The 12,575-nt window shown below is 39.7% G+C and overlaps 1 protein-coding gene across 1 annotated transcript in view; it reads right to left on the reverse strand.

The window, feature by feature from the left end:
- Positions 1-12,575, reverse strand: part of LOC134614641 (probable E3 ubiquitin-protein ligase HERC6) — a 66,197-nt gene that overhangs the window by 31,322 nt on the left and 22,300 nt on the right. Inside the window, exons 11-15 of the mRNA XM_063458644.1 lie at positions 6,595-6,694; positions 4,851-5,040; positions 3,132-3,274; positions 1,491-1,607; positions 686-790 (exon numbers count right to left, since the gene is read on the reverse strand). Of these exons, the coding sequence (XP_063314714.1) occupies positions 686-790; positions 1,491-1,607; positions 3,132-3,274; positions 4,851-5,040; positions 6,595-6,694 (655 nt within the window). The remainder of the gene's footprint in view (positions 1-685; positions 791-1,490; positions 1,608-3,131; positions 3,275-4,850; positions 5,041-6,594; positions 6,695-12,575) is intronic.

Genomic DNA, 12,575 nt, shown 5'->3' on the forward strand with positions numbered 1-12,575 from the left:
TTGCTGTTCTATTAGGTATGTATTTATTTAAATGTATTTATTTATATATTTATTTATATGATTGGATGTTATTGTACGTCTCATTATGTTTTTACTAATTATTTATATTTTGTATTTCAGAATCCAGTTTGTTGTTTATGACTCCTCACAGTGATGTTTGGTAAGTCTGCAGTTTTGAGTCTGGAAATTACCATATTTCTCCGTCTTTTTTAGCTTGAAGTTATCGTATTGTTCCTGTCTCCTGTGTTGATCAAGTGGGACATCGTTCTTCTTACCTGGTCTTCGGTTTTCGCAAGAAAGAGGGGGATTGTGGGAGACACAGGACTTATATAGCTACTTCCTCTACCATGTGATCGGCTACCCGTTATGCCTATACAGTTTTTTCTTTCATTTTGACAATATTTATATTCCTCTATCTTTGCTGCTGAGGAAATAAAGAAAGAGTTATGCATAATACTCGCCTCCGTGTCTTTAATAAAATCATGACTTTACGTCATGTTACTAGTAAAATCTGGGAATTGTTCTTACCTCGATTGATACATTTATTGCAAAACAAATTGTAGATTTTAATAAAGATTGTAATAAAAATATGATGGAGATAGAGAGTTCATGAAAGATTCAAAGAGCAGGTTGGATAAGAAATGTGTCCTGCAGACACGCAGCATTGCCAGCAATGAAGACTTACAGTCTTTTTCAGAATAAAGTCATAGCGCAGAACTGAAACCTTGGTGGGGAAGTTGAAGATAAACGGATAACGACAGAATATAACAGGGCCATTCTCCTCAGAGTCCTGTAAATTAAATCATAAATTGGGTTAGTGGAGAAATTCAAAATTAAATTAAATTATCTCCAAATTAAGGTCAAAATAGCTGAACAGAAAAACATCTTTATATCAGTTATGCTTTTAGTTTGTCTACTGTGGCTTTAAATTTAAAATTCACTTTCTATTTACCTTGAATTCTCACTTTTCTAACTTACCCTGTTAGACCTTTTTTTTTTTTACAGAATATCAGACCAGATGAGGTGTTCGAATCACAGAAATGCTGAAATATTTCTGCATTCTTATGGACTGTGGCACCATTTATATCTAATGTCTCAAGGATGAGGTTAGGATAAGATAGGGGTTTCACGGGGAGTTAAGGTGTAAGAATACATAGGAGGGCCCAATCTGAGAATCAGGGGAGATACAGTTCACAGTATCTCGGAGTCAAGTACTCGTAAGTCTCCAATTACCTCCAAATACCCCTAACAATAATAACAATAATCCTACGTACTCTTAAACATCATTCTAATGATGGCTTCAATATAAACAGTAAAACAATGCCATAGTCTTTTTTAAATGAGGCGGCAGCATGATTTATCCGTCTTTGCATGTTCTGGCAGAATTAGATGGTGTTACATACACTTATTGGAGTTGATTGTATTATTAAAATGAAGTTACTGATATTTTTTTTACATGTTACATTGCATGACCAATGAAAGATACTCACAGACTTGGCCTGCCCTTCCCGCCAGAATGCAAGATCAAGTGGAATTATGATGAGAGGACAAACTTGATCGATATAGAAAGCACTCGCAGGCACTTTATACTTGGCCTTCATGTTTATCTGTAATGCAAAACAGTAATAGAAAATGTAGCAATCACTAAGGCTTACAATTTGAAATCCTACGCTACTAGTCCAGCTTTAAATGTTACTTGTCACTACATGCTGCTGGTGTTTTCAACAGCGGTAAATTTGTGCTGGTTATGGCTACATTTTCACTCACCAATGGCTAGTGGCAAGTGGAAATTTTGAGCCATCTCAAATTCAATATTTACTCTGTTTCTATACATTTTTGAGACGATAACAAATGTAATACAATTTAAAGTGGGCACGTGTTACTTTGTTTAGTATTTCAGGAAATGAGGGAATGGAAGCCTAACATTTCTTGGCAATGCATAGTGTGGTTGCTGTGCAGAACCATAAAATTATTTTTTTTAGCTAAAGAGATGTCAAGGCTTTGAGTATATATATATCAAGGGTTGACTAGGACTGTCCACGGATTAGGTTCAAGATCATCTCCAAGAGTCGCGCCAAGTTTACTAAAAACCTGTCTCCAGAGTTGTGCAATGAGAGGGTAGTACCACCACGCATGAACATAAGAGCCTTCTTTGCCACAACCACAAATAGAGGAGAATGGGATGAGTATATATGGTGCAACCAAGCAGGGGATAGGTACAATCTGGATAGAGTTTATGCCCAATCAAATGCACATTGCCACCTTAAAGACATTTTTAAAATATTGGTACAGTGCTCCCTGACCCAGTCAGGAGACTATCATTCTGGTTATATATGAAATAAGTCGTTTATACCCCATCAGCAGCTCCCCTCATCTCAATAAAGGAGTGTAACAACCCTGTAAACTGATAGCAGCCATTATTTGACTACTATCAGTTTATACACAGCCTATTCCATAGTTGAGTACACTGGGCTTTGTGTAGTCCATCAGCTGACTAAGCCCACTGCCATGGATCTCTCTGGGGAGAAGAGAGATTTCATCCAAATTGTGTATGCGCATGAGGTTAGTTCATCTACAACTTGATTAAAGCTAACACGGTCAACCCAGAAGAGAGCATTCCAACTGTCAGACTGAAAGTTCTGGGCTGTCTCGTAGCTACAGTATTTTTATGAATAAGCCACTTTCAGAGCAAAGACAAATTGTAAAATTTTGGGAGGTGACAGTTTCATTTTAATCAAGTATAGATTGTTTTCTCATTGCTCATGCTATGAATACAAGCCAATCTAGCACCAAAGTATTTAAGGAAATAGAAATAGGGTAATTTTAGGAGATTTCAGCACAGTAAATTCATAAAGATCTCCTTATGTAATCTAAAACAAGATGGCTTCTCTCATTGCTGCTCACATCCCACAGTCCCATCATAAAAGCCCTCAGCTTATATAGTCAGATTTCAGCACTACTGCTACCAGCCTACATGTTTGTCTGATCCAGAGAGTGAATCTGAGATTATTCTCACCACCTGGGCCCTCTGTATAACTGTAAGTAATCCTTCCATAAAAGGAGTAATGCATAAGACTAATTGGTGTTGCAACTCCAAGTAAACCATAAGCATCACTTTGGTAGACTCTTACCCTATACAAACGTTTCAGCATTTCCAGGGGACATCTGGTCTTTGAAGCCTCTTGATTGGTTTGTACACATATTATTACAGCAATTTTAAGCATCTCGATTTGTTTTGTTAAGGCAGGTGCTGTCAGTGATGACCACAGTTGCCCTGGGGAACATACATGGAAACATAAAAGTCATTGTGTAGATACCGATTATTACCCCATTAGTGTTCTATACTAGTATTTTACAGTGTAACTTTTTTCTAGCAATCTGTTTACCGTAATTAATACATATCTTTGGCATTTAGCATGTAGTAGTGAGACAAGACATGTGGAGATAATTTGGAGTTTGGAGAATATAAACTTAGTGAATCCTACTTTCTGTCCCTCAACCACTTTCTAATATTAATGATATTTGGGCAAACAAATAAGCAGATATTGGCAAACGTTCTAACTTGACCAGATTCTTCTGATGATAGTCTTTTCATACAATTATGTTTGGCAATTGTTTGTATATCTTGGCAATGGTGCGTTGAACCTGTTCAACCTAAGAGTTTACTGAGGAAAAGATCTGGAATTTTTTTCTTGTGCCCACTCGATTACAGTGTGCAGTTCCCTTTTTAACCTTTGTGTTACCCTGTCTCTCTCTCTTCATTTCTATACATCTCATTAAGTGGTGACAACCTATCTGAATTAATTGAGTCCTTAGTATTTCTTTGACCTAACATATGATCTGATCATCATTCTCATTAAACGTTAATAATACCGAAAGTGCAAATGATTTAGCAAATAAGACGGAAAATAACAGAGAAAAATAATATTATTAAAGCACTTTATCTTTATTTAAAAAGTCCACCATTTGTTCATTACCTGCTGACCATGGCAAGATAGAGAACCAGCACAGTCACAAGTAGACTCTAGAGGTGGCACAACAGCTTATGTTTTATGTTTGTGTTATAGGGAGGGAAATCTTAACTGATTTAAAATTTCTGATACAAAGTAACAAAACGGATTATACTAGATATAAAATGGCAACCCTTGACAACCCAGATCTATGAAACTGCATGTCACTCAGCCAGCTTAAAGTCTGTCTAAGCAACACTTGAAATCAATTTGGAACCATCTCCAATGTGGCAAAATCTCCACTGTTCTAGGGGTTTGCATACTTTATATTAAATATATTGAAATTGAATCATGGCTATACAGTGAAGGAAAAAAATATTTGACCCCCTGCTGATTTTGAACGTTTGCCCACTGCTAAGCTCTGCTGAGATTAAGTGAAGTGAAGGCTGCTGTGAAAGCTACTCCGCTGTGCACTGCTCTGCGAACATGTATCGGCTTGGCAGGCGAGAGGGATCTTGAGTTGGACAATGATGTATTCTGACTCAAAATGGCTGATCAGACATGATAAAGGGGGGGGGGGGTAAGATATCAGAAGAAAATTAAGAAAACTTTACAAAATGGATGCAAGGGCTTTAAAATTATTAAAATAAGAAAATAAATGTCAATTTTCCTAAAACCTTATATGTTTTAAGGCTATAAAAAGTTCTAACATTTTTCCAGTGTGACAGAACTAAAAAGTTGTGACATTTTTGTATTATGATCACACTAAAAACACTGTGATACCGTTCAAAAGTCTGGGTTGTAATTTAGCCCCAATATAGGTGTTCATTGTATTTTTACTTCTGTGGCTATTTCATTCATGCACAATAACGCCTGTGATTAATTGAAGGGTACTTGTACCTAGTATCCTTAAAGCATCTGTACTCAGGTTGTTGACTGTATTAGCAAAGGGAACCACTAACGGCAATGTGTTTTCTGGTTCATGCATAATTGGAAGTTCAGGAAGCAAAAGGAATATTGACAGAGCTTCAGAGAGTAGTGGGAGGGAAGCCAATACAGGAATCAGGTCGCTCTTCAAACTGGAGCATATCTGTAAACCAAGTGAAAAATATGTGTCATCAAGTAAAGCCTGTGTGTCTTGCAATATATGTGTACTTGACCCTCCCCCAGTTGAACTGTTGGGTGCCCTTAGTTGCTGCCTATAGAAACCCTATTCATTTTTGTATGCAAAATTGTCACTTGTGTGTGTGCAATGTTCCTTAATCTTTATTTTGTACATATTTTGGTCTTTAGAGTAGCACCATTGCTCAGACATGCATGTTCTGAGTGTGCCCACCAAATTTTTATGTGTATATTTGGAATCCAGACAAGATTCTTTTTGGGTGGAGCACCACACCCCTTCACTTTAAAGTGCCCACAGAAAAGCCTACATTTTGAGAATAGACTCTGGGAGTAGTTTAAGCAGAATTGCTGTGAGCATGTTGTTCTCCAATGATAAAATTATCATAGAACCCACTGTTTTGGTGTACTGTTACGTAGTGGTGGGTTTAACAACGTATGGCCATATGGTGTAACCAAATATCGATGTTTGTTTGCTAAGATTGGTGATTTTAAGTAACCTTGTAAAATTTAAAATTATATTTTTGTGTAAATATTATATATTTTCTTTAACCTGTATTTTGTATATATTTTGGTCTTAAAAGCAACACTGCTCAGAAATGCGTGTTCTGGATGTGCCCCCCCATTGCCCTTTTTTCCGATTACCAAGATGCAAACTGCACTCAAGTTTGTTTCAAGGTTACTTTACTATAATGCAGTGTTTACCCTAATGTAGTATGGGTTCATATTTTATTGGGATTTTCAAACTATACAAGAATATGCACTAAAGTGGGAATTGTCAGGAATAAAAAGGTCATTTCACCTGTAAAACATTAGTAGCTGGAACCATTGGTAGGTTATCTCAACCAATAATTGTCATCTACAAACAGGCAGGTTTGGACCTACAATGTGTAAATGTAACTCATAAACACTTGCAGTTTGACTGGGTTGTGGGTGCTTTTTTTTGCCAAACCTGCACAAAATAGCTTAAATTAACGCAGACAAAAGGCTCCCACCACCAAAACCACAAACAATGGGCAATAATGGTTATTGTGCCTATAAATAAATATTTGTTTACAAATACTGTTTAAAGTTAGGGAAAAAATCTATATAGTGTGTAAAATGCTCCTGGTGTAAATGGTGGATAAAAATTCTCACAATATCAGTTGCACAAAACAACATAAATTGAGGTCAGTCAGCTTGCTAAAATAGTTATAATTTATTATTATATGTGCACAGTTATACAACTTACTAGTAACTCACTATTTAATTAGTGAATTACTACCAGTTCAAAAATGTAGTATTTATTTGTTAACAACTTTTTTTGCACTTTGTTAATTCACTCTGCCATATTGTTTCCTTTACTTAAGCTGGTACAGCTCCCTTCTTTTTAGGTAAAAATTGCCTGGAATTAATTTCCAGTTTTAAATGAATGTACCTCTTGGTTTCAATTTTGTGTTATACTTTTTACTTGGGGTGCATGCAATTTGAGGACAAGTTATATTTCATAACCCGTCTTAAACATTGAAGAAAATAATGTACTTACAATTTCCGATATCCGTTTGTCCTGGTGTAGGTTTGTAAATATTCTACTGGCAGCTTCCAAATCCACTGGCAGGGAATAAGTTTGAAGAGGGTTGGAGGTGCTGTAAGTGATAGTAGATCAAGTATTACCTCTATAGCTCTATTTCTGACATAGGTCTGACCAAAGAGTCTATTATCATTACAGATTAATTCAGACAGCACGGGGCACCTTAAGCATGTACTACTAGAATTTTACATGTCTACATGATGAATGGCTGCCTTAAAACACTGGGACTACTCCTGTTATCAATGATTGGTTAAATAAATCTGTTAATGGTTTTGCTAGTACACCACTAAGCTCTTTTAATAGCTTTGGGTGTACTCCATCAGGTCCCATTGACTTATTTGTCTTTACTTTTGACAGTTGAAATAGAACCTCTTCCTCTGTAAACTCACGTGTGATAAATAACTCATTTGTCCTTTTTCTTAACTGAGGTCCCTCTCCTTCATTTTCATCTGTAAATACCGAACAAAAATATTAATTGAGGCAGTCAGCTAGACCTTTGTCCTCTTCTACATACTTTCCTTCTTTTGTTTTTAATCTAACTAATCCTTGTTTTACTTTTCTTTTCTCATTTATGGATCTAAAAAAAGTTTTGTCCCCCTTTTTTTACTGACTGTGCTATTTTCTCTTCTGTGTGTGATTTGGAAGCTCTTATAACTTGCTTAGCCTCTCTCTGCCTAATCTTATAGATCATTCTGTCTTCCTCACTCTGGTTTTATTTATTTTTTTATAATTCCTAAATGCTAACTTTTTTTTTTTACCATAATGACTCCTTTACACATATTCTAATTTTAGAAAAGTCTGTTTTTCTAAAGTCTAAAACTTTTGTTTTTGTGTGGTGTGACTAAGTCACTGTTCTTATATTAAACCACACTGATTGATGATCACTGGATCCTAAACTTTCACCTACAGTAGTATCGGATACCAAATCTCCATTTGTTAACACTAAATCTAGTATGGCCTCTACGAGTTGTCTCCTCAACGACTTGTTTTAGAGACAATCCCAGTAGGGAGTGTAGAATATGTGTGCTCCTGGCACAAGCAGCTATTTTTGTTTTCCAATTCACATCAGGAAGATTAAAGTCACCCACGATGATAACTTCCCCCTTCATTGTCATTTTAGCGATTTCCTCAACTAGTAGATTATCTAACTCTTCAATTTGTCCTGGGGGCCTATAAATCACACCTACACGAATTACTGTGTGATTACCAAATTCTAACGTAACACAAACGGACTCTATGTTCACCTCACTAACTTTTATTAGGCTAGATTTTATGCTATCCTTCACATACAGGGCCACCCCTCCCCCTTTCCTGCCTTCCCTTTCTTTTCTATATAAAGAGTACCCTGGTATTGCTATGTCCCAGTCATTTTTCTCATTATACCATGTCTCAGTAACAGCGACTAAATCTACACTATCAGTTGCCATTATTGCCACAAGTTCATGGATCTTAATACCTAAACTGCGAGCATTTGTAGACATGACTCTAAGCTTATCATTTTTTTAACACACTTGCTACAGGCACCTTCTGTCCTTGTTTGGGGGGACAATTGGATTGATGTTTTATCACCCTTTTGCCCCCCCCTTCTAGTTTAAATACATCCTAGCAAAACCTCTGAACTGCTCACTGAGAACATTTGTTCCCTTTTGAGAAAGATGCAAACCATCTTTTTTGTACAGTTTATTTCCATTCCAAACAGAGCTACCATGAGAAATAAAGCCAAATCCTTGCTCCCGACACCATTCACCAAGCCACAAGTTAAAGTCCCTAATACGCATCCGCCTGTCGTTCTGAGTGTTATGCACAGGCAGAACTTCAGAGAATGACAGTGTGGAAGCAACCTGCCGTATTTCATTGGCAAAAACACTAAAAACTTCCATCCATTTGTCCCTAGATGGACAAGTACATCCAATTCCCCTTCCTGCTTTGCTCGCTTAACAATATTACAGATACGTCTCCTGTCTCTGTGAGCAGTAGCTCTGGGAAGACACCTCACAAGACCACCACTGTCCATCTCCACACCTCTTATGATGGAATCCCCCAACAACAACTGCTTTCTATTAGGCCTCACCATAGTCTCCAAGCCTCTCTCCACAACATCACTAGCTTCAGTGCCTCTCTCCACAACACCACTAGCCTCAGTCCCTCTCTCCACAACACCACTAGCCTCAGTTCCTCTCTCCACAACACCACTAGCCTCAGTTCCTCTCTCCACAACACCACTAGCCTCAGTTCCTCTCTCCACAACACCACTAGCCTCAGTTCCTCTCTCCACAACACCACTAGCCTCAGTGCCTCTCTCCACAACACCACTAGCATCAGTTCCTCTCTCCACAACACCACTAGCCTCAGTTCCTCTCTCCACAGGACCACTAGCCTCAGTTCCTCTCTCCACAACACCACTAGCCTCAGTGCCTCTCTCCACAATACCACTACCCTCAGTGCCTGTCTCCATAACACCATTACACTCTGAAAGTGCAGAAAATTAATTATGTAGAGCAACAGACTGTGCAGTATGCCTTTTATTCACAACTCTAAGTCTACCAGATCCTACAGTGATCCATCTGCCATTCCTATTATGTCTCTGCGGCAGTGGCTTTGCAGCAGTTCCAGCCTGAGTTTGTTTACCAGATAATTTACAAATCTCAGACTTCAAAAATACAATCTCCTGCCGCAAGATAGAGAACTGTCTACAGATTAGACAACAACCAGACCTCCAAAAAGTGGAACGTGAAACAAATGCATAGCAACTATTACACTGAACTAAGTCTGCCATTCCAATGAGGTGAATAATTTAAATCAAACAAATTGTAACTTTTTATTTATCCTCCTGAATACCTCAGCTTACCTCCAGTTTATGTCCAGAATATCTCCAACCACACACACTTAGAAGCAACACTCTCCAGAATATCTCCAACCACACACACTTAGAAGCAACACTCTCCAGAATATCTCCAACCACACACACTTAGAAGCAACACTTAGATGAAGCAACCAAGCTATATTAGCCAAGCTAATGACAACAACCCTTATATACTCCTAAAATCACCTCCCACTAGGAATGTTTAACACCTGGGTAGGCCTCTGCTTATTTGCAAACAATAGCTAAATTAAACAGCAATCAATAGCAAGTAGCTAACTAATCAAATCAAATGCCTTATAATTACCAACAGGAAATCAAACCTTGTGCAATCAGTAACCTTTTCCTACAGATGAATCTTACCTGTATAGCAGTAAAACAGAAAACTCTTAGCACAAATCTTAGAGAGTTGAAGCTTCTGTAAAACTCTCCAGAATATCTCCAACCACACACACTTAGAAGCAACACTTAGATGAAGCAACCAAGGGTGGGACGGGTGGGAGAACAGTGACATGTCTATGCATGACTTTTACAATTGACCCCCCACCTAATGCCAGCAGGTGGGGGCCAAGAAACAATCTAGAGGGGGAGCAGCAGAGCAAATGCTCCCTCTGAGAATCCTGGGAAATTTGTTTATCAGCAGGGGAGATATGAGGGGTCACCCCAACTCTTTCCAAAATGCCTCAATTCAATGTATTAAAATATGCCAGGGCTGACACTTGGTAAGCCTTTTACACGTACAAAGAAAATGGGGCAATCAATGGAATAGTATCAGGGCATCAGTGTCAGTGCTATAGAAAAAACTGCATGCCTATATATATGTACTAGGTGTAGGTATTTGTTGCGGTATGCATATTTATACATTTGTGCATCAGTGTTTGTGTGGGTGTATGTGTCACAAAATCAAGCAGTGCCCCACCGAGTTAGGGCTCTGGGTCTGCCCCTGGTGTGGGTACAGCAGTGGGGGAGTCAGTGCTCCACCTCGATGATTTACTGGCAATATTTTTAACCCCAGCATTTCTGGTGCGGTACCATTGGGCAGTCACTGCCTCCACACCGCATAGTAGATATGTCCCCATCTGTGGCATGTGGGAGGAAATATTCACCATTATAGTAATATGTTTGTCATATTGACCCCTAAATTTGTTTAACATTTATTTATTGCTTTTTATTGTGGCAGCTAGTTAGGAAGCTCTGGCCAGTCACCAAACACTGAGCCCTTGCACCACTGATATGCTTTTTATTTTATTTTTTAAATGAATTACACAATGGCTGCTAGCACTATAGTTTGGACTTTTAAAATCCGGGTCTGGTTTAAACATCCATGCCCAGATTTCACCCTTCCACCGGCATGCTGACAGATTAAAATTCAAACACAATTATGGCTTGTTTAAATCAGAATTACAAAATCTGGACATGGTTAAATACTGTAAACAAGGTTCACATTTTGCAGTCCAAATGGCTGTATAGAATCAAATGGTTTTCCCCCATTCAGTAGAGTGCCATTCAGACCTTTAACTAAGTACCTGTAAAAAAAAATTAAACTTACCATTCGATGTTTTCTTTCTTCTAAAATCTTATTTTTTCAGCCCCATAAAAAAACATAATAACCGACACAATTCTAAAAAAAAAAAGAAAAAGAGTGCAAAAAAAAAAAATTCTTCTTCACCCATGGAGGGCTCCGTGCAGACTGAGCTCTGCAGGGGGGGGGGGGGGGGGAGGGGGGAAGGCTTATAAAGGGGGGGGGAAGGCTTACTTAATCCACCAATCAGAGAGTTATGAGTCAAATTACACAGCATGGGAAAATTCCAAAGAACTTTCCCACGCTGTGTAAGATGACACAGAGCACTCTGATTGGTGGATTTCAAACCAACCAATCAGAGTGCTGTGACAGGTAAATGTAGAGACTTACCTGTCAGTCTCTTCATTTACCTGTCAGAGCACTCGGATTGGATGGCTTAAACCCACCAATCAGAGTGCTCTGAGCCTAATTGCAGGGCGGGGCAAGGCTTTATAAGCCTTCCCCCGCCCTGCAGAGCTCAGTCTGCGCGGAGCCCTCCATGGGAGAAGAAGGATTTTTTTTTTTTCGCTCGTTTTTTTTTTTCATATAATTGCGTCGGTTATTAGTTAAAGGTCCCCCCTCATTAGTTTTTAGGGTGAGGGGGGTAGGTAGGGGGATAATTTTTATTGGGGGGGATTTTTTTAGGGCCCCCACCCGACGCTCAGGGGTGGGGGCCAGGGGGGAGGACCTTAGGTCGCACCCCTTATTAGTATTTAGGGCCCCCACCCGCTGCTGAGGGGTGGGGGCCAGGGGGAGGACACTAGGTCCCCCCCTTATTACAATTTAGGGCCCCCACCCGCCGCTCAGGTGTGGTGGCCAGGGGGGGGGGACATTAGGTCCCCCCCTTATTAGTATTTAGGGCCCCCACCCGCCACTCAAGGGGGGGGCCAGGGGGTAGGACATTAGGTCCCCCTCTTATTAGTATGTAGGGCCTCCACCCGCTACTGAGGGGTGGGGGCCAGGGGGAGGACACTAGGTTCCCCCCCCCTTATTACAATTTAGGACCCCCACCCGATGCTCAGGGGTGGGGGCCAGGGGGGAGGACATTAGGTCCCCCGCCTAATTAGTATTTAGGGCCCCCACCCACCGCTCAGGGGTGGGGGCCAGGGGGGAGGACCTTAGGTCGCACTCCTTATTAGTATTTAGGGCCCCCACCAGCCGCTCAGGGGTGGGGGCCAGGGGGGGCACTATTTTTTTTTTTTTAACAGTGAGCAGTCACAGGCTGCTCACTGTTTACTAGACATGCCCCTACTCGCGGTATAGCGAGTAGGGGCAAAATTTACTAATACAAAGTAATTTTTACTTAGTATTAGTAAATTTGGCTGAAAGACCAATTTAGGTCTTTCAGCCTTTTGGTAGATAACTCCCTAATACCGTGGGAATTAGGGAGTTATCTACCAAGCGGCTGCAAGAGAAGTCACAAGGTGCCGAAGTCCCGAAATTCCAAAATGCCGAAGTTGCCGAATTTCCGAAGTGCCGAAGTTCCGAAGTGTCGAAGTTCAGAAGTCTTGAAGT

This window comes from Pelobates fuscus, chromosome 6 (assembly GCF_036172605.1).
Source record: "Pelobates fuscus isolate aPelFus1 chromosome 6, aPelFus1.pri, whole genome shotgun sequence".
NCBI classification, from domain to species: domain Eukaryota; kingdom Metazoa; phylum Chordata; class Amphibia; order Anura; family Pelobatidae; genus Pelobates; species Pelobates fuscus.